General features: G+C 50.7%; 2 protein-coding genes across 3 annotated transcripts; both read right to left on the reverse strand.

Moving 5' to 3' along the window:
* Positions 1 to 1,384: 1,384 nt before the first annotated feature.
* On the reverse strand, positions 1,385 to 15,026 carry C4a (complement C4A (Chido/Rodgers blood group)). The gene is made up of 41 exons (XM_076858903.1): positions 14,905 to 15,026; positions 14,579 to 14,777; positions 14,175 to 14,376; positions 13,928 to 13,998; positions 13,761 to 13,849; positions 13,456 to 13,538; positions 13,179 to 13,275; positions 12,937 to 13,042; positions 12,716 to 12,848; positions 11,800 to 11,915; positions 11,519 to 11,695; positions 11,209 to 11,394; positions 10,893 to 11,078; positions 10,574 to 10,732; positions 10,155 to 10,281; positions 9,928 to 10,002; positions 9,460 to 9,657; positions 9,260 to 9,371; positions 9,101 to 9,171; positions 8,727 to 8,866; positions 8,402 to 8,611; positions 8,105 to 8,156; positions 7,915 to 8,004; positions 7,597 to 7,806; positions 7,361 to 7,436; positions 7,094 to 7,250; positions 6,877 to 6,993; positions 6,611 to 6,782; positions 6,136 to 6,368; positions 5,892 to 6,059; positions 5,492 to 5,551; positions 4,439 to 4,532; positions 4,159 to 4,345; positions 3,932 to 4,022; positions 3,719 to 3,793; positions 2,866 to 2,968; positions 2,615 to 2,704; positions 2,435 to 2,533; positions 2,206 to 2,289; positions 1,823 to 1,955; positions 1,385 to 1,656 (listed from the first exon to the last, which is right to left on the reverse strand). Exons 1-41 carry the CDS (start codon positions 14,967 to 14,969, stop codon positions 1,515 to 1,517), a joined length of 5,235 nt encoding a protein of 1,744 aa, XP_076715018.1. The 5' UTR covers positions 14,970 to 15,026; the 3' UTR covers positions 1,385 to 1,514.
* Positions 15,027 to 15,670: 644 nt separating this feature from the next.
* Whr1 (winged helix repair factor 1) lies at positions 15,671 to 21,494 on the reverse strand. 2 transcript variants are annotated; one of them, XM_076858905.1, is made up of 8 exons: positions 21,325 to 21,494; positions 21,038 to 21,174; positions 17,583 to 17,678; positions 17,161 to 17,300; positions 16,511 to 16,608; positions 16,253 to 16,400; positions 15,972 to 16,053; positions 15,671 to 15,848 (listed from the first exon to the last, which is right to left on the reverse strand). In XM_076858905.1, the coding sequence occupies exons 1-7, from the start codon at positions 21,422 to 21,424 to the stop codon at positions 16,008 to 16,010; spliced, it is 765 nt and encodes a 254-aa protein (XP_076715020.1). In that variant the 5' UTR covers positions 21,425 to 21,494; the 3' UTR covers positions 15,671 to 15,848; positions 15,972 to 16,007. The 2 variants fall into 2 exon arrangements, with proteins under 2 accessions (XP_076715020.1, XP_076715019.1); XM_076858904.1 differs by having other exon boundaries at positions 15,671 to 16,053.
* Positions 21,495 to 21,665: the final 171 nt, after the last annotated feature.

A 21,665-nucleotide genomic window follows, 5' to 3' on the forward strand; every position in this document is an offset into this window, starting at 1 on the left:
AGCCTGGATTCATGCCTTGCCCTGAAGGGAGACTATAAGGATGAGACTTCTGAAGTTGGCAGTGACAGCTGCCGTCCTCTTCATGGTCGACCTCCTGGGCCTGAGCTGTGTCTCGTCACAGTTGCAGCTACTGGCAAATGAGTTTATGCTGCCGTCATGCAGAATGGCTTAGGGAGAGATGAAATGGCAACAAGAGGGTCACTTAAGCAGAATCCCAGGAAGTGCTGAAGTGCTAAGGAAGGTCAGAACTGCTTGATGTTGCATGGAAGAAGAGGGGGGCTCCATTTGAAAAGAGACTGATGTGGAAAGCTGACCCACTGGTGGACATCTCCACCCCAACTCCAACCCCCAAATATGATGAATGACATGCACTCCTTCTCAACCTTCAGAACATAATTTCTATGTCACCTCTTCTAGGAAGCCTTCCCTGGTCCTCTGGCACTCTCCTTTACTGGATTGGATGCCCCACAGGACCACACTGCTCCCTGACATCACACTTTTCAAAGGATGGGGAGCGTTCATTCTCATTTCTGCTTCTTCCAACAGTGAGCTAGCCACAGGCTGCGCACTGGTGGGTACTCTGGCACAGGAGGAACAGATGGCTATATTTCTGGCATCTGGCACAGGGCATGGCATGGAATTAGAGTTCTGTGAATTTCTGTTGAATGACTGAATGGTGGGCTGCTGGACTGTCTCAGTTGGCATCAAAACTGATCTCAGTAAATTCCCCTGGGTGGATTTCTAAGGTCACCGCTTAAGATCCCAAGGGTGCAACCAAAGTGGGAGAAAGCTAGGCAAACAGAGTAGAGTGGGTTGGCCCCAGTAGAATCATTTCCTTCAGAGTATTAACAAATACATCATAGTTAGCCTTTGGGCTTGTTTAAAATCAGTGCCCAGATGAAGACATCATCATCGGATTGCACAACTTAAGATACCTAATGCTATTGATAACAGGATCAAGGGTCAACAGGATTTCAACAGACCAGGACTCAGCTAAATTCAACAGACCCCAGGACTGCCAACTGCACAAGGTCAGAGTAGGAACACGGGACTGGACACAGCTCATCTGACAAGAGGTGATGTGTCAACTGAGCACAAACCCTGCCCAAGGCCCAGGTGACTGATGACATTGGGCTATGGAGCTCCTTGGGAACATCCCAGGGTACACTCTCGTCCTTGAGGAACAGGTTGTTGGATCACAGTTCTGCTTGAGGTGGTCCCATGATGTACTAAGGAAGGCCTAGTGAGTCATCATCAGGGTGGGTTCTGGCAGAGGTGGCCAGTCCAAGGGTCCCTAGGCTCTGAGAGTCCAAGATTATACAAATCTGGCCTTGGCCCCCCAGAACCCAGAATGGCAGCTGCTCTCAATCCTAGAGATACACACTGACACTTTGGCAAAAGGCTTTATTGTGACCCTGTCCCTGGCTGTGTTCAGAGGCCAAGGAGTTGCTGCACTGCCAAACGTCACCTTTCTCCAGCTCAGGCTCCACCTGGGAAGCAGAGAGGGGAAGCCCTCACACTTGGCACCCCTGGGTGCCATACTCCTGGAGGAAGTCACTGAGCTGGGCACAGGCTGCCCGCTGGCGGGTGCTCCGGCACAGGCGTTCAGAGGGCATTTCTTCAATCCAGCTATTTGAGTCCAGCAGGTATTGGGGGCTGCAGGGAACAAAGGGGCTGTCAGCAGAGGTCAGGAGGATGGGCATGCAGAATAGAGAGCATAAGGCCTTGGCTTCTGAGGGACAGGGATGGGTGCCAGGGAGGTGTTCCCTAAGGAAGGTCATGGATGTGAGGAAAACAAGACAGAAGGGACCAGATAACTCACTCTCCTTTGAGGTCATATGTGGCCCCATCCAGACCCATTATCAAATATTCTTTCTCAGGCTCCAAGCGAAGGCGGCAAGAGGCTCGAACCAGGAAGTTGCGGGTCTGACCAGCAGCAGCCTTGGAATCCTTGGCTGAAGGGATAATATGTGCAAGAGCCATTAGAGAGGTAGGGAAGGCCAAGGGCAGCACAGGGCTCTGCACAGCTGTCATTTAACCCTTACTGTCCCTGATAGGCATGTGCTATTACTCCCCACTTATAGGCAAGCCCAGATTGCTAAGAACGTGTGCTCAGTCTGAACTTTCATAATTCCAGCTGGCCAGACCCCACACCTAAACCTCCCTGCCTCCCCCAGTTGCCCGCCTCTTTGGCTCCCTTCCTACTGAAGTGCAGGACTTGGGTGATCCTGGTTTCAAAGAGGCGGAAAGCAGTTCTGCTATCTTCTCGGAGAACATGAACCTGGAAGCCTAGGCAAGGGTGAGGGAAGGGAAGGCAGGTTGGTCAGCTGAGGCTGAGAGACCCCAGACAGCAAAGAGGCCACACATGGGCCTGTGAGAGGAACAGATAATCCAGAGAGACCAAGACAGCTGGTCCCTGAGGGAAGAGACTAACCATATTCCACACGGGGATAGTAGCAGGCAAACTTCATCCTATAACCATCCTCATCCTGCAGCCCCCGCTCCAGGGCGCGACGCTGTCGAGGGCATTTCCCTGAGGTGGAAGGCCCAGATGAGGGGTGCATTTGCCCCATCAGCCCATCTTCCCAGCCCCAGCCCAGACCTTGCCTCTCACCCTCAGCACACTGGCAGACATCAGCAGAACACAACGTGGACAGAAGTTTGCTCTTAGTTGGTGCCCCATAAAACACAGAACATTTGTGCTCTGGAGAAAAACAAAGAGTGGACTTAAGGCACATGTCCCTCCTCCACACCTCCCCATCTCAGGGAGCCCCCTTCCACCTTTCACTGTGCTGGTTCCTGGCATCCCAAATAAGGGTGCGGACCCAAACCTCCCCAAATGCCACGTGGTCCCCAAGTGCTCACCAGGGCTGTAGTAGTCATATAGGACGGCGCTAGCTGGCTGCACCAGCCCCACGGCCACCTCCTGCACAGCTCCAAAGCCCACACACTCCCGGGAGGTGGGGACCTGGCACCGGGTGGGGAAGGAAGATTAGGGAATCACTCCCCAGCCTGCAGGCTTCCGGCTGCCTTTACTTGGCCTGTTTCTATTCCATTGCTATTGATCTTATCTCTACCATCCTTCACATTGTGTTACCTTCCGGCCACCAGAAGTCTAAAAACTGATCCCCAAGGTCTCTGATAAACTTTACTGTACTTATGGTGACCTTGCCCCAGTACTATTTGTCCCAATCCCTCTTCAGTCTTAAATTATGGACACATTCTCTGCAAGACTCCCTAAACTGAGAGTAAGCTTCTGAACTGTCTCTGGTTCCATCTGGAAAATCCTTTTTTCTCTTTTCCTTCCTAGGCCTGAGCCTACCTTCTTCCCTCCTTTGTAATCCTAAGGGTTTCTCTATCCCTGACTCCCAACAAACCCTTCCAGGTTGATGATTCTCAAACTGGACTTTCAGTACCATTCTTGCATTGGGATTGTGGCAGGACTTGTCCTCCAAGGCACTCTAACTGCCCTCAAGCCACACTTCTGACAGCCTTGTCCTCGTTACCAATATAATTAGGGCCTCTGTTATCTGCCATAACCTAAGAAGACTGCCTCTAATTCTGCTGTGGCTCACGTGGGTCTCATTTTTGTCCTGGCTCCCTGCTTACATTCTAGGTTCTCAAGAGCTGCTGACACAGCTGCCCCCTGAAACTTCATAACAGATTCAGTAATCCCAGTGCCATCAATTCCCTTCCTGTATCACCCCTCCCCACTCACCGAGTCAAAGTACAGTAAGACATGGGGTCCATCCGTCTCAAAATGACTCACATAACGGTCAGAGAGGGAGGTCAGCTGTGGAGAAGGGGAGACATAGTTTCAGGTCAGTGGCCCTAGGCCTCAAACAAGCCAGGGCTTAGCATCTGGTGGTACAACAGGGATGGAGCAGGGTTCCTGAGGGCAGAGAGGGATGGTCTGGGTAGCTGACCATACCTTCTCTAGGTCAGCCCGCAGGGCGTGGAATCCACTCAGAAGAGTAATATCCGCAATGGCCATGCCAGACAGCCCCACCTTGCCATTTCGCCTGTGGAGAAATGTGCCCTGATGCTTAGGTTCCATGTTACTCTGTTCCAGATGCGCAGCCCCAGCTTCTGTCCCACCCCCATTCTCCTGGCCCAGTGGTTGCACCCAACATGGTCTGTGCAGCTCCCAGCACGCACCAGATGCACACAGTATACTGCACTCTGGATTCCTGTTCCTCTGCCACCTTGGGCACCTCCCTCCTACGGCGGTTCCTCCGTCCCTCAAACAGCTGCAGGGGTGTCACAGGCTGGGTATAGACACCTGGGTCATCACTGGCTGGAAATTCCTCATACTCATAATCCTCATAATCCTCATTTGCTTCCCCTGCACAGGGCAGCATGGTGAGAAATGGCTGGGAGGCCACTCAGCCCTACATCAGCCCCTCAGGGCCCAAGGCCTCCCCAGTCCAACACTCACTTGTGTAGTCTACATGGCCTATGACTGACACCTCAACCTGAAGGTCCGTGCAGGTTGTGTTCTTCATGTCCAGGACATTGTAGGTACGCAGGACCTGGCTCAGCAAGGGGCAGAGAGAGGACATACGATGCTTGGGGTACAGACCTAAGGGCATCACCTTGGGCTGAGGGGTCTAAAGCCCTAGCCCATCTTAATGGTCCAACCATAAGTGGACACCAGATGGGCTGCTGGGTACGACATGAAACAGAGATGATGATGCAAGGCTGCCCAAGGAGGTCAGCGCTCTAGAAGGCACACAGGAGGCTGGAACGGAAAGCTCAGGAAAGGGTTCTGGCTGAGGCTGGAAGGAGGAGAATGAGCTTGTTCCATGGTACAGGGAGCAGAGGGAGTGCATATATGCAGGGAGAGCTGTGTGGATGTGTGGTCTGGCCAGAAAGGTAGGCAGGGACCCCAGTGTGACTTTTTTTCTAGGTGAATCTGACTGGTGTTTTCAGGTCAGCCTCGTTGCTATGTGGACAATGGATCAGAGTGGAGAAATGGGAGGAAGGGCCAAGACCATCTTAACAAGGGCTTGGACACAAGTGACAAGGGCTCAGGACACAAGTGAAAAGGCCCTAGACAGCAGGGGAGCAGAGCAGGAATTACAGAGTCTATAAGGAGATGCTCTGGGTACTTCTAGATGGCATCTAGAGTGGTGGCTGGGCTCCTGGGCAGAAGGGGATCCCATCACTCAAATAAGGGACATAGGAGAAAGAAGGGGTTTGAGACCTGCTATGTCTGAGGTACTGTGGAATGTGTTGAGCCTCTGGATCAGGAGATAGAACCTTGGCTGGGAACAAGATATGAAGATAAAGGAAATGACAAATGCCCAGAAAAGACGGAGAAGAGCAAAAGGGAAAGGCCCAGGATGGAAGCAGGGGACACCAACCCTGAGGTAGCTTCTTCTTCCCCCTGACTATAAGTTCAGCCCCGAGGGACCCCTCACCACCAGCTCCTCCCTCGTCTGTGGGCTCTGTCTCTCCCCTGACAGGGCACTTGCACCGTCAGCCTTACCTTCAAGGTTCCCTTGCTGTTTCCTCCCACTTTCACATTAATCTTGTTGCTCAGGGAAAACTTTAGGAACAAAAAAGAGAAGCAGACATCAGAAGGACAGACGGAAATCAGTTTGTTGCTCTAATAATTTACCTCTTCCCTTAAAATACCCCACATCACATTTCTAAAAGTCTCCACCTTTGTATGCGTTCTCTCACTTGAGCCTCCTAAAACCATGTAGGACAGACTCCGCATATATATGATTTATAGCTGAGAAAAGCAAAGCTCAGAAGTTTGGTGACAGAAAATCTTCCTAGGAGGACCTCTGGAAGAGGGCCACAGGGATTCCTGAAGGGTGACAGTGGGGATGGCTTCTAGACTGGCCCAGTTTTCATGGCAACCCAGGCGTGAGTGTGTTCACCTGCAGCTCCTCCTCTATCCCTTTAATTTGGTGGTTGTTCAGCTGAAGCACATAGGATTTGAACCCACTGCGGCCTGTGGAACTGAGAGTCACATTGAGTCCCCGCTCCTCAGTGGTGTGGGCGGCGATCCAGTATGCAGACAGGGCATCCAGCGCAATCACCGTGTCCTGAGGAGGTCAGGCCAGGTAGGACTCAGCACTTGTCTCAGGACTAGCCAGCCCCAGAGCCCATGGCAACTCCTACCTGAGTGCTGCGGAATCCCCCTTGGAAGCTGCCCTGATGGGTGAGCCAGGATGCCACCTGGTTGGCCAGCTCTGCTTTGCCCTCTCGAAGTAGCAAGTGCAGCAGGCCATAGGCTGTGGTTTCAATCCACAGGGCTGGGGCCTGGGGCATGGGGTCTGCTGGACTGTGAGGAGCCAGGGTGGGTGACACAACATTGTTCTGAGAACCAGTGACTGAGCCCCAGTACAGGTAATCTGGAAAAGAAGGGAGACCCACAGGCAAATAGGGCAACAGATAGGGAGAGGATCCCAGTTACCTGCCCTCTGACTCCCTTCTGTCAGGTTTTCCTGATTCTATTCCCAAATCCTCCCTGCTTATGCTTTAATTCCTTCTCAGGGTCTCCATTCTCTCTCTTTCTAGATATATCCAGGTATCACAAGGACCATCCTCTCCCCACAAGCCAACAGAGTCACTGCCAGAACTCCCTTGTCCTTACCACCAGTCTCCTGGGCCATGGCCATAAGGTTGTTGTGGGCGACATCCCGCAGGTTCTGGGAAGCCTTGGACAGAGTTAGGGCATAGGCTGTGATGGCAGCTGCATGGGCACCCAGGAGCCCAGCACTTGCTTTCTCCCCCAAGAATGAGTTTGCCTTTGAGATGGAGGTTTCCTGGAAGAAAGCAAGGAGGAAGGTCTGGACTCCTGGAAGAACTGGGTCTGAATGCCTGGGTTCCAGTGATGGGAAAACCCATAGGTGTCCTTACCACTCTCTGCTTCAATTGCTGTGCACTCTGGTCCTGGAAGATGGCCAGCCCATGCTGAAGGGCAATGACCACAAAAGCAGTAAGAGCCACAGTCTCATCATTTCCCACCAAACCCCCCTAGAGAGGGAAGAAAAGAAGATGTCATTCAGGAGGGAAAGAGGCAGAGACAGTTTTTGCTGGAGGTGCTCCTTGGTCCAGCCTCCCAGCACATCCACACCTGCATGGCCCTGTGGATAACTGGACATGGGTCCTGGAATGAGCCATCTGCCTGTTGCTGGGACAGCAACCAACTGGCTGTCTCCCGCAGTTTTTCAGGTGAGCCGCCCACCGGCTCCTGAGTCAAACTTAGAACCTTCAGCACAAAGGCTGTGAGCCTAGTGGGAAGGAAGGGACAGATGGGGATAGGAGCGTTCCCTCTGGAGACACAGACCCAGTTCCCCGGGTATCTGATTATTCAACCTCCAGGGCCCCCTTCCAATCTCACCAGGTGCTGCTATCCCTGTGTAACCAAGCCCCAAAGGAACCATCTGTCTTCCGAAACTGCTGGATCCGCATATAGCCTTAGAGAGGAGAGGGGGCTGCTAAGGTGTCACACATTCTTCCACTGTTTGTGCCCGAGGCCATGCTTCCCCCTGCTTCCCGTCTCTAGCCTTCTGGACTGCCCATCTTCCATTACTTGCCCTCCCAACCCCTAGTCCTGCTTGACCCTGCACCCAGAACCTTTCTGGATCAGATCCACGGCACGATCCTTGGTCTCAGGGGGCAGTTTGCTCCATTGTTCTGTCTTGTCCAGATAGTGGGAGGCTGCCAGTGTGGGAGCCAAGTAAATCATGGTTTGTTCAGCACAGCCATGGGGAAGCCTCAGGAGGGCGGCCAGGCCCCCTGGGGATAAGGCCCCCTCAGAGCCAAGGGTCTCCAATGGATCCGAGGCTATGAAGAAAGAGAGGGTTGAGGATGAGAGTGGGTCTTAGGGTCAAAACAGGGATCCACAGGCTTCACATGTGAACCCATCAGGAAGGGACTGAAGGTCACCCCCACCTGTAACTCTCACGATGCTGCTGAAATCTCCATCAGGGATAATATTTGGATCAGAGTTACCAGGAATTTCCAAGCTCCGGCCTCGGTGGTCTGGGAAGATGGGAGAAGTTAGCAGTCGGTCCTTCTATCCACATCCCTATCACCCCACAATCTCCTTAGGAAACTGATGACTGGGGTAGGGGTTACTCACCCAGGGGGTTGAGTTCATAGACAATCTCCTCCCTGTGGATGGCCCCTTCCTTCTGTCTCGGAGAAACATGGCTGTGAGACATCAAATAGGTCTATAGCCTTCCCCCTCCCCCACTGCAAACTCCCCTGGGACTGTTCCAACTTCAGGGAGTGTTAGGTCACAACAATAGAAGATGTAAGTGGAATAAAACATTGGTTTTGGGTACAAGAACACCGGTCTGGACAGCAGAGGATGAACTGAGGATGGGGGATAAATCTGGGAGTCCAGGGACTTGGATTCAGGGGTTGCTCCATTCACCTCAATTTGCAGAACCTTGGACACTGCATCCCCTACAGGGAATTCAAAGGATCCTCGAGCCACCACCTTCAGGGACATAGCAGCAGCTGCCATGGGCACCATAGAGAAGGCAACGGGCCGGGCAGAGCCTGCAGGCACCAGCACCTGCTGGGCCAGCCCTCCGCCCCCAGCCAGGCACAGCCCCTCCACTGGAGACACATGGACGCTCACCTGGAGGCAACAAAATGGGGATGGCCAGAGCCCCAGACCAGTTAGGGTTTCCATCCCCACCTGTCCCTGGTTCCCCCACCCACCCCCATGTGCTCAGGCTCCCAAGGGGCCTCACAGTCAGGTTTTTATCCAGGTAGTTATAGAGGACAGGCCGCAGCTCAAGTTGCTCAAAGCGGCGGACAGAGACAGGCAGGCGGAGGTGCAGGTGGAACTCGCGGAACACTCGGAGATGGACTGGTGTAGCCACACACAAACCTGATGGATGGGGAATTTGGGCATGGGGAGCAGAGGTCAGTGGAGAGCAGAGTATGACCCAGCTCTGCCATTAGCCTGCCCCTTCTCTCAGGATCAACCCAGGTGCATGCTAATAGAGACTTCCCCAGATCCCTGGAACCCCTTCTTCTACTGAGAGCAAAGGGTTAAGCAGGGTGCCTGGGTCAAAGAGAAATGGGAGAAAGGCAGCCTGAGGCCCAGGCAGCGCAACCTTACCTGTGCTTTTGGACAAGCTCACGCCATGGATCTCCCACGTGGTCAGAGAGTCAGGGAGCCACAATGACAATCTAGCAGGAGAGGTGGAGAAGCCCTGTCACACCCAGGGCTGGTCCTAGACCTAACCCAGAGAAAAAGCAAGGTCCCCCAGGTCCTCACATTTTGGAACGGTCCACTGTCTCCACTCTCCAGAGCCAGTTCTCTGGGAAGAAGCTGCGCACCACAATATCATCTTCATGCATCAATTCCTCTTCCTGCAGGACCTCCAGGGCTGGGGGCCATGGGGGATGGGAGTGAGGAGGGACCCTTCTGCCCTTCCAGGCACCACTGCCTGTCCCCCACCCCACCTAGCCCCTCACCTCGGGCGAGGCCCACCTGGCCCCTTGTCCTGTTCTTCTTGCGCAGGCTCTCAGCAAACTGGCAGCAGGACAGGAAGGGCTCCCGGCAGGACAGCTGCAACACACGAGCTACTCGCTGCTCACAGGAGCGTGCCATGGGTAGCCGTGTCAGCCCATCCTGACAGCAGCGCTTGGCTTCAGGTGAAGAATACTGGCCCACTGCAGGCCAGGTGAGGGTAAGAGCAAGGGACCAAAACAGACACGCCTCAGCCCCCATCCCAACCCCTAGACCCACAAGGACTTGCCTCGAAAACATAAATGTGGGGAAACAGCCACCAACCCAGTTACTTCAACCCCAGAACTTGATTTCTTGGTCCCACATACCACCTACTGGCTCACTGAGGAGTAAAAGGGCAGAGAGACAGATCCCTACCCTGATCCTGAAACAAGTGGACAGCTTAAGTTGCTTCATGGGTGCCCACAACTCACACTTCTCACTAAATGCCTTTTGGAAGTTCACATTTCTCTTTTTCCGGATTTTATTCTCCTTGGGACAGCTCAGACCTGGTAGAGAGCAAGTCTACAGTCAAGTCCTGCCTCTCCTCTCCTCTCCTTCCCCTGCCCATCCCTCCTGCCCCTCTTCTTCCTTGACCCCACAGGCCCTTCCTCCTTCCTCATCTTCCCCTCACCCACTCTCTTTCCACCACTGTTCTCACTCTTTCTAACGGACGTCAACTTCTCTCCATCAGAAAAGGCCAGACCCGCTGCCTGGAACACCTGAAGGGCACTGTCCCCACCTCCAGCACCACACCCAAGGTCATAGCTATTCATAACTTCAAAGACCTGGTAAGAAAAAGCAGGTAACTGGAGGTGAGAGTGTCTGGGGGGCAAGATCAGCCACTCGGCTATGAGCAAGAGGGCAGGACATGGACAAATATGAAAGAGATATAGAGCGGGAAAATAGAGAGCAGGGGCCAAGAGGAGAAATGGACAAGGTCCAAGACCTGGGAGAAGAATGGGAAGGGTCTGTTAGGAGCTCAAGTGAGACCTAGGAACTGAGCTCAGTACTTGGGCTCAGGGAAGCAGGGGAAAGAGCCATAGGGGGCAAAAAATCAGGGGAGAGGGCTCAACAAACCTTGCTCATGTCCAGGGGCTTATAGGACCTGCCACCCACAGCATACAGAGCTGTGTCCACAGCTCCCAGGGCCACCAGGGCTTGAGAATCTGTTTGCAGATGCAGCTTTACATTCTCCCCATTACGATAGTCCTTGGCACCATCCAGGTTCAGTTCCAGCTGGCAGAGATGGGCGGTGGGGGCAGTCAGAGTAGGGAGAGCTTCTTTCAATCCCACACAACCTCACTGTACCCAAACTAAATCTATGCCCTTCTAGCAATCACCCTGTCTTCCTTTTTTAATCCCGTTAACACACAACACCTCTTCCAACCCCAGTCACCTTGCCCTCGCAGGCCTCAGCCTGGACATCCACTCGCAGGGAGTTGGCCACTGGGACGCCTCGATGATAATAGAAGGCCACGAAGTAGAAGGAGGGTGCCAGGTGATGGTCCACAAACACAGAGACCGAGGTCAGGGCCCTCCTGTCCTCTCGATTCACAGACACGATCTCTCCCCGGGATAGGATCTGGGCCACGAAGAGGAGGACAAGAGTGGTTTCCTCTTCATTGAACATCCCCACCCTTGAAGCTGCACCCAACCTGTCCAGGGGGCTGTTCCCTGCACCCTGCCCTCCTCTACTCCCCAGCTATGCACACCATGTAGTAGTAATGAGAGAAGGTGTCCCCACTGATGCCCATGGCTTGCAGGTTCAAGTTGAGAGTGTCCCCTACACGAGGGGGTCGAGGATCCAGCCGCTCAATAGACAGAAAGCCAGAACCTTCTGAAGGTGGGGCTCGCACAGTGAGCCTGGCTGTGGCTGGATAGAGGGAGCCTGCAGACACCTAGAGAGAGGGACAGGTCAGGACAGGGTCAATGGCAAGAACCCATGTACCCCACTCCTCTCAAGTTGGGCTGTGGACACTTCCTCTCCTCCCCCACTGTCCCCAAGGGACAGGGGAGCCCTACCAAGAGCTGCAGTTCTGTGATAGTCTTCGGGACAACGATGGGAATGCTGACGTGGCCAGTCCCATCTGTGTTTTGTTGAAAGTCTTGAATTTTAGAAACTGACTCAGAAGACAAAGTGGCAGAAACTTTTACAGGAATGCCAGAAGCTGGGGAGCCTGACATTTCACGGACCAGGGCCTACGTGGGGGTGAAAGGAGCTGGTAAAAGGGAGTGGTCAGCAAGAAACAGGACCCTCCTGACCAACACTCACTCCCCGCCAATCCTGCCTCCCCAGGAGCAACCTGCAGTAGGAAGGGGGCCCCAGGTACAAGGTGTCGCTTGGTCTTGCTAAGATCCAAGGAGAAGGCAGATGACACAAAACGCCAGGATGTAAGCTCTGCCTCCTCCAACTCCCCTCCTGCAAGACAAATGGCAGTGAGAATGTGGAGGACAGAGCTCTGGGAAAGAGGAATGGGAAGGTGAGGGGACAGCTTGTGCATGCCCCACCCTAAGACAATGAGCTCCTTAGCACCCAGGCTGAACAGTATTCATCTCCATTTGCTGAGGCCCAACAAAGGACCTGCACACAGAGGTGCGCTGGATGAGTGAACTGATGAACAAATGAGCAAAACAATAAATAAATAAACCAAGATGGGGAAAGGGGCAGACCCATGCAAAGACAAAGTTGGAAAAAGACAAGGTCTTCTGGGTCTTTCCTGTCTTTAGGCCTGATATGAGGTAGCAGAAGTCCGGGGTGGTGCAGGTGCTAGAGAACACGATCAGTGCTATAATTCAAATCTTGAATGTCCCTCAAAGGTCCATATGGAAAAGGACTGGTCCCCAGTGTGGCAATAGTGGGAGGTGGTGGGACCTTAATAAGGTGAGGCCTAGTGGGAAGACTTCAGGTTATTGGGGGCACACCCTCAAAGGTGATAGTGGGACCCAGGACCCTTACTCTTCCTTTCTTTTGCTTCCCAGCCATGAATAGAGCAGTTTTGCTTCAACATACACTCCTACCAGGAGGCGCTGCCTCACCACAAGCCCAAAGTAAAGGGGCCAACTGATCATGAACTGGAATCTCCAAAACCATGAGCCAAAACAAATCTGTATTTATATGCTGACTCTCTCAGGTAGTGGTTAGGATGATGGGATGATGATTAATACAGTCAGCTCAGAGGTCAGAGACAAGGGGCTAGATTTTACTGGGGAGTCACCTACCTGGAGACTCAATGATGGCTGCTGCAACATACAGACGCAGTCCTTGGAGATCAGCAATACCAATATTAAGCTTCTCCAGGGTACCCTGGACCTTATCCTTTGAGAGGGAAATGTGACTCTGGCCTTCCACCAACTAGGGCATGGAGTAAGAAAACAGGACATGGGGTAAGACTGGAGTTCTCCACTTCTCTGCTCCCCACCTCTCCCCACCTCTTTCCTACCTTGTTCTGAGTCTCCAGCCCCCGGAGGAAAGTCTTCTTACCATCCTCATCCTGGAGGGCAAAGCGCACATATGCTACCCCCTGCACTGGCTTCCCATAGATGTACCTATTACCAAAGGGAGAAGAAGAAGAAGGGAGGCTGAGGCCTGGTAGAAATAATAATCTGGGAAGGAAGGAAGTGGGGCTCTATACCCTGTTCATTCTGCATGGGAACAGGACCTGGCAGGAGCAGGGGCTGTTACCTGGCCTGGATGTCTAATTCAATTTCGCCAAGATAGCCAGGTGCAGTCAGGATGTAGGGCTTTCCAGGGGTGATCTTCACCTCAAAGTTGGGAAGGACTGACCCAGAACAAAGGGGTAAGCAGGTCATACCCTAGTGAAAGTACCCTTCTAAGACCCCTCCCCTCTGGTCTGTAGTGCCCATACCTCCCTGGTCCTGCCCTGTCCCGCCATCTCTCCTTCTACCCCTTTTTTCCTTCATGAAAGAAGCTACCTGTCCTTCATATCTCCAGCACTCACCATATTTCTTCACCTCAAACAGGGTGCTTCTGTTGGATTCCAGACTGTCTGAGAATCGGGCTGAGATTTTCCAGGTCCCTGGTCTGAGAATGGACAAGGAAGGGACTCAACTCACCTATGCAGGAGAACCACAGAGAGCCAGCAGCCTGGTTCCCTAGGAGTAGGTCTAAGGGGATAAACCAGAGGCTCAGGAGGCCCAGGGCCAGGGCATCTGGGATGTGACCATGTTGAAGGTGGACAGCCCAAAAGGAAATGGGAATTGGAGTGGTGTAGACGGGGATAACTCCCAGGTGGGGGTAGCTCACTCTGAGATGTCTGGAATCGTGAAGTCATCCTGGAAGATGGGTGAAGGAACGCGGACCTCCTTCTTGAGCACACGGAGGCCAAAAGAATTCTACAAGGGGAATAGAAGTGGTCTCATGTGGGAAGTCACATCGGCAGCCAGGGTCAGAAGGCCAGTCAGGGGACTCACCTCAACCATGATCGTGAGGGTGTCAGTGGATGGGCGCATCTTTTGATCCAGTGACAAGACCCGGTACCGAACTGGGAATGCAGAATGAGAGATGAGCAGGAGTCCGTGTGCAAAGGGAGGGTAGGCCCAAAGGGAGGAAAAGGCCTAATGGCACTTTCTTTCAGGTTACCTCACATTAAGGGGAACCAAACATGTCCTGAGTGGGTTGGGAGGGAGTTAAAGTAGAGGGCCTGAGGCCTGTGCTTACCCCGTTGGCCAGGGTTGTAAATGGGCTGGTCAGTCTGCAAAAAAAGGTGTCCCCGACGAGAGGAGAAGAGCAGGTTAACACCCTGAATATCTGTTGTTCTAGACAGGGAGTCCTTCAGCCATGATGACTGGGCCACTAGCTGGACCTCAGGGCTTCTACGTAGTTCAAAGAGGCCACAACTCTTTGCATCATTCAGGGGGATCTGTCAGAAGAAGGAGAAGGAGCAGGTCAGAGACAGACACAGAAGAAAAATATTAGAGAGAACAACACAGCAACAGGAAGGAGACCACTGAGGTGGGAAGAGAGGAAGGAAAGCCAGTGAAGAAGCCAGTCATTGGCAAGATTATAGAGGGGAACATTGGGGAGGCCCCCAGAAACAGCAGTAGAGGATGGGAGCCAGTTACCTGGAGACTGAGGAGCACAAAGTCTTTTTCTGAGCTGAGGGTAAAGTCCTCCTTTGGGGAGCAGCGGTGATTATTTCGGCTTGGATTTCTCAGGAAAAGTGATCCTTTCACTACCTGTCCCCAGGGGGCATCCTGGAGCTGCACCCCCACTGACAGGGGGACCCCCAGATGAACCACAGAAGGTGAGAACAGAAGCAACCTGAGGAGAGGGGTGTCACAGACTTGACCCTGACCCTTCCACACCAGCTCTCCCTCACTCCGGAATTGGGTTCTATCACCAGCCCTGCCTCCACCCAAGCACCCAGCATATTGATTGCCTTTAGTACCTGGGCTTTTGCAGAGACAAGACAAAGAAGCTGGACGCCCAGATCAGCCCCCAGAGGAGCCTCATGGCTGGAGAATCCAAGAGGAGTCAGGTCTGTCTGTCTGTCTGTTCCCTTCTGGTCAACTTAGGGTTCAGGGCAGAGTTGACTCTGGATGTTGCTCCTCCCTTACCCCAGCTAAGCCGGGAAACCACGTGACACTCAAGAAATGCAACTGGCCCCAGGCCCGGGTGTTGGGGGTTGGGGACTGGGGGCAGCCAGGACACCAGGGTCTGAGGAAATCTGGAGAAATCTTGGCCTAGAGATGGATCTTGCCTTCCCTATTAACCCTCCTCATCCTGGTGCCTGGGCACTGCCCTCTAACTGGGTATACCTGTGTGTGTGTACACATGTAATTGTGCTCATGTTTCATGAGCCTGCGAGGGCCCAATGTGGCCTAGGTGTACACACCTAACAAAACAAGGATGGGCTTCTAAGACCCTTGCCTCTTACTTTTACCCTGACACAAACTGAACCTCTACAGCCTTTCGCATTCTGTAGGCCCTAACCAAAAGCCTGTGGTTTAAGAAATGGGGTGCAACCTCACCACCCTACAGGGAGAACTGGCCTGAATACCAGAATTAACCCTTGTTCTCTCTGAGCAATGGAGAAAAGCTCAGAACTAAGGTTGGCTTTACCTATCTCTACCCCAAAATAAGACACCCAATCACGTCATACAAAATAAAGGACATCCAGAAAATATCAGAAAGCAGAGTATTTTATTTCGCAGTTTCAATCCAACACATAGGGCACAAGACCCCTCTTTCCCCAGCCTCCCCAGCAATCCCACCTTCCTGTCCCAACATAGAACAATAGCACCTTCTTTCCTGATAGGCAGTGGTCATGATGGCCTTGGCACAGTTTCTGGCTCCAGATTCGTGGAAAGGCAGATAAATATTGCCTAGAGCCTACCACAAGAAAGAACCCAAGCTTGAACCTCAGCAGCATACACGGCAGCATTCCTGGCTTCCAGGCCTTCCCAAGGTGACCCTGGATCAGTCATTGTTGGGCAGGATCCCCAGGACCCTCACCCCACTCTGGGAGATGTGCAATGACAAGCAGAATCCTCACGTTTCTGGCAGGCGAAGGATGGTTCCAGAAGTGGTGGAGACACTATACAGGAGAAAGATAAGACTAAAGCCAACAGTGTAGGCCCAAGGTATGAGAAGAACTCAACTTGGTAAGGGGTGTTCCTGGGTCCCAGAGAAAAATGAGAGAAACTGGGCTTCAGTAGTGAATTAAGCTTGTGTTGGGAAGAAATCCAACCTTGGGTCATTGCTCTTTCATCTCCCAGGCCAGGGGCAAGACTCACCAGTCGACCAGCTGGGCTCCAATGAGGTCATGTACATGGTAGGCAAGGCCAAGTCGCACTGTGGCAGGTGCCCGCCGACCCAAGAGCTCCGACAGGAGAAGCTCCCGGTACTTGGCCTTCCGGACCATGCCAAGGACTGCTTGGCGTCCTGGAGAAGAGGTGGTACAGGAAAGAGAAAAGGTGAATAAAGCCTAGAGGCCTGAGGAGCCACCAAAGGATGTTCTTGAGAGGTTGAGGGCTTGGTTGCAGACAAGTTACCTTTAACAAAGTACTTGATGAATCTCCCAGCTCCAGGTACAGCTAGCCACCAGCTCCCAGCATCACGGACAGTGAAGACTCCGGCCTTTACCAGGTGCCTACAGCAGGGGGAAGTCAGAAGAGACACAGCCTGGACTCTGAGAACCATATGTCCTCCCCATCTGTTTATGTTTGGGTACCAAGTTTCCAGAAACATGGGGAACCATGCAATAGGGACCAGATACGAAAACCCAACCTGGTGCAGGTGTCTGCTCGGACCATGCATGCTATTTAAGGTTTTTGTGCCCTTGCTTAATCCACTGTCCATACTGAACTTCCTTCTGCCCATTCTTTTCCTGTTATGTAATACCATTCTCTATCCTCTTAGATCCAGCATGAATAAAATCAGACAGCTATAGTTTCTGCCAACCCCCTCATGTATTTGTCAAGTCACTCAGCTCTCCTGAATTCTGGTCTGGGGTTCTTTTGACAGCCCCAAGTTAAGATAGGCCTCCTCTCTTGAAAGAAAGAGCACAAACTTAGATCATTTTATTACATAAAAGAGTCAGCCTTTTTTGGCAGGTTTACTAGGAAGAAAAAGATATGTTGGATGGGACTGGAAGAAGGCAGGGAGGTACCAGATGCTTGACTGTTGGTCCTACAAATCTCACGTGATCTCTGGATCCCTGAAGCCAAAGGTCTGTGTCATTTGTTCCTGCTGAAAACTAAGGTCCCCACAGGCTGGAAGCACGGAGGCCAGAAATTTCTGTACTGCCCCAGCGTACGGTCGGCCATCACAGGCCTTGAGGACCTAGAATCAAAGGTGAGACATGGGCTAGTCCTACCCTCCACCCATCTCCATTCCCAGGACAGCGGCATTTCTCTTCCTGATTTCCCTCTTACTCAAGACCTTCCTCCACTCTTCCTCCTTCCCCCCCTCCTCCTCTCCTTCTCTATTCCCTCTCCCTTATTTTACCACTTACCAGAGCCCTAACCCTCTTGATGGGACATGGGATAAGGGAAATCATTTTTTCATTCCTCAATTTCCTCACCCTCCCCTGCTCATGACACACACATACACAGCCACACATACTCTGGTCCTGTAGTCTTCAGTGAAGACAATTCCATGGGCATCCAAGTCAAAGCCCAGCTGGATGATTCTGATTTCTCCCTGCTCTTGAAGTTCTTTCTGTCTCCACAGAGATAGAAATGAAAAGAAGGATTTCAGGGTAAGATGTTGTTATACTCTGGGCACAATGGGGCAGGGAGTCTTTGTTTGCCAGAACTGGGGAATTTTAATGTGTGGGGATATAATCAGGTGGTACACCAAGCAGCCTTTTTCAACTAGTTACCCACCTTCCCAGTCACCTGTCTTATCAGTTGTCTGTGAAAAAATATATATTTTCTAAAACTAGTTCTATGCCAAGCAGTGAGATAAAACAGTGATTAAGACACAGGCCCTTCCCTCAAGAAATCCACAGTCTAGATATCAGATGGCAGAAGGTGGGGAGAAGTATTGGATAAAATGTTTAAAACAAGTAAAAATAGCCAGGTGCAGTGGTACATGCCTGTAGACCCAGCTCCTCCAGAGGCTGAGTCAGAAGGAACACAAGTTTGAGGCCAGCTTGGGCAACTTAGCAAGACTCTGTCTCAAAATTTTAAAATAGGGTTGGGGTTGTGGCTAAGGTAGAGCACTTGCCTAGCATGATGAGGCACTGGGTTCAATCCTCAGTACCACATTAAAAAAAAAAAATTAATAAATAAAAAGCTATTTAAAAAATTAAAAAGAGCTGGACAGGGGATACAGCACAGTGGTAGAGTTTTTCTGAATTCAATTCCCAGTACTGAAGATAATAACAACAACAAAATAAAAATAAACTAGAATTCCTGTCTATAGGAATATAGCAAGAACCAAACAACTACTTGGAAATTAACTAAAATACTAAATATTATTTTAAAATTGTTTAAACATTAAAGAGATCAAAAGATAACAAAAATTACCACACCTAATATAATATTTAAGCAGAAACAAGAACTCACAGTGGGAGTGGGACATGGAGACCATTTGCTAATCTAATCAAATCTGTCCAACACATGGCCAAAAATAACTGGGCCCACAGGAAACAAAAAAAAGAAACAAATGAAACATACCAAGACTTTTATAGTGGAATTATCAAAAAGACAATCTTTTATAATGGCTATCAAAATACAGTTAGGTAAACAGAATAACTGTTCTATAGCATGGTAGGATAACTATAATACAGAAAACAATTTTATAAAGAACTAGAAAAGAACCAGAAAGTTTTCAACATAAAATTATAAATGAAGAAGAAAATGATCATTATCTAATATGATGGTTACACACTGTATACATGGATCAAATAAGTCATATTGTATCCTATCAATGCATACAACTACTCTATGTAAAAATAAGACTATCCACTTTTATTTATTTGTTTATTTGTTTGTTTATTTACTTATTTACTTTTGTGTTGGTATTAGGGATTGAACTCGGGTTACTTTACCACAGTCATTTGTCATTTTTTATTTTGAGATACGGTCTTGTTTAGTGGCTGAAGCTGGCCTCAAATTGGCTCCTGGGTTCAATCCCTAGGAGCAAAACAAGGGGCGGGGGATGGAAATTAAGCTAGTTATTTATGAATATGTACACAGGTGATATAAAGAACACCAAGGTAACAATTATAGCAGTTTGAATGGTGGTCAACTCCCAACTCCCAAGGATGTAAAGAATTTTGATCAGAGAAAGATATGTACAATATTGGCCATGTTTTATAGTTTGACCTAGGTGGTGGCAAGGTATTTCTTTATAAACATTCTGTAAATTCTCTGTGTACATTTATATTTTCTTTTGTGTAATTTTTAAAACTCTTTCGAAATATAGAAGATGTAAGCTAACACAATAAATTAAAAACAACAATACTTTGTGTGTGTGGGGGGGGTACTAGGGATTGAACCCAGGGGCATTCTACCACTGATTTACATTCCTAGTCCTTTTGATTTTTTATTTTAAGACAAGGTCTCCTTAAGTTGCCAAGGCTGTCCTCAAACTTGCAATTCTCCTGCCTCAGCCTCCCGAGTTACCACTACATCTGGCTAAAAATCACAAATACTTTTTAAAGAATTAGTTCCATCTGACCTGCTTTCTCATCAGACTGTACAAGTCTCCATTCTCCTTTTCTTCTTTCCTTTTGTGACTAGCTAACTCCAATGGAGAGATTTCAGCTTTTATTTTACTGGACCTCTTCAGAGAAAATTCTTTGAGTTGCAGGTTTTAACACCACCAACTACTCCAACCTCCTTGAATACCTCTTTACTTTCACATTAGACCTCTTCCTGGGTTTCTCTTAACTGGCAATTCCTTCTCAGCCTCTTTCACAGATTTCTCTTCCTCTGTTTTTCTCTTACATTAGTAGGTCTCAGTTTTTAAGGCAAATTAAGAATCACCTGAAGCAGTAATTTAAAAATGTAGATTCCTACATCCCTACATCCCACTCCTACAAGATATCTTAATTCATTAACCTTGGGTAAATCCCAGAACCTCTAATTTCTGAATTAGCAGTCCAGACACTGGGCTGCTAATTCAGAAATTAGAATAGGTAGAAATAAGGCCATATAGTATTACATTGAGTAACACTGCCCTAAATAATGGTGTTGCCAGCATTGTGGATATGGCCCTGGTATCTTACACTCTAAACCTGGGGTCTTTAACCTTGGATCTCAGAGGAACTGTGAAACACTCCCCCACAAATCATACATAATACTGTGTGTGCATGTGTGTGTCTGTTGTAGAGGCATTTTTCTGGCAAGAAATAGCTACTGCTTTCACCACCTTCCAAACATTGTAAAAAATCACTCCCTTTTCCTACTGGATCTCACTCACATCCATGTTCTGAACCCACTATCCATACCTCTATGACTTTTAATTCTATTATTACTGGCTCCAAATTCTCTCCAACAACTTTGGATGATCCACAAACACTCCAACTCAACGTGTACAAAATTAAATGCATCATATGCTCCCCAAAGCTCAATGTGCTCCTCCTGTATTCACTCCACCAACCATCTGGAAAACCTGGGAGTTACCATGAATTCCTCCCTCTTCATCACTCTCCACAAAGCCTCACACTCCCCCTACCTTCCACACTTCCCTAAGTTAGGCCTTCCCCAGTTCTCAGATGCAATAGCTTTCAAGGCATGGCACTACCTCCAATACACCCAATATGCCATTCTCTCTCCTGTTTAACATGCTCTACTAGCTCAACACCTTCATTATAAGACTGAAATAGCACCACTAAACCAACCAGGCCTGTTGTGATCTGATGTATGCCTGCCTTCCCAGAGATGGACGCTCGTACTATGTATGCCCCACGACTGCTTCCCTAAAAGTTTCGCTCTTCTGTCTTCTTGATTTGGCCTAATGCGTGCTGGATGGCTGGTGAACCGACTGAGGATCTGTCTGACGCTGGCCTTCGCGAGTGCCCACAAGGCAGGGAAGGGGCCTCCGGTGGTGGCCCTGACGCCCCTCACCAGTTGCCGGTCCGCCACGGTCCGGTCCGGCAAGAGGCTGTACACTTGGCTCCTCAGCACGATAGGAGGCAGTGCATCCTCGAACAGACCTCTCGGGAACAGCTGCACTAGCTCCTCGACCGCCGCGCGCGCAGACCCTGATTGGGGAGACAGGGACATTGAGACAGAATTAAGCGGGGGTGAGGGACAACTATGGGAGTGCGGGTCTCCCCCAAACACCTGGCTAGTGGAAGTGAGGTCCCTCCCAGTTAGGGTCTACAGCCCCGCCCCAGGGCTGCCACGCCTACCTGATTCACCCCTCAAAGGATCCGCTTCTACAGGCCCTCGCTCCCGCCGCTTCTTCAATGCAAAAGTCTCCGGGGCCAAGCGGTGTCTCTTCCGGCTCATATCCTCGGACTTTAAGGTACCGGGGAAGCGGCAGAAATTGAGGGAAGAGCTTGTGGAAACAGGGTCTTCCGGCGCAGAGTAGTGACGTAGACCTTTCTGGGAGTCTCTGGAGATCTTATCTGATGACGTAAGAAGGGTCCCACTTGTCTTGCCCTTTGCTAGGAGAGGCGGATACCAGCACCACTTCCGCCGGGGAGGATCCCTATGCCTGCCGCTGATTGGCTCTGGCCGAGAGTGCTCA

This window comes from Callospermophilus lateralis, chromosome 6 (genome assembly GCF_048772815.1).
Source record: "Callospermophilus lateralis isolate mCalLat2 chromosome 6, mCalLat2.hap1, whole genome shotgun sequence".
In the NCBI taxonomy this organism is placed as follows: Eukaryota; Metazoa; Chordata; class Mammalia; order Rodentia; family Sciuridae; genus Callospermophilus; species Callospermophilus lateralis.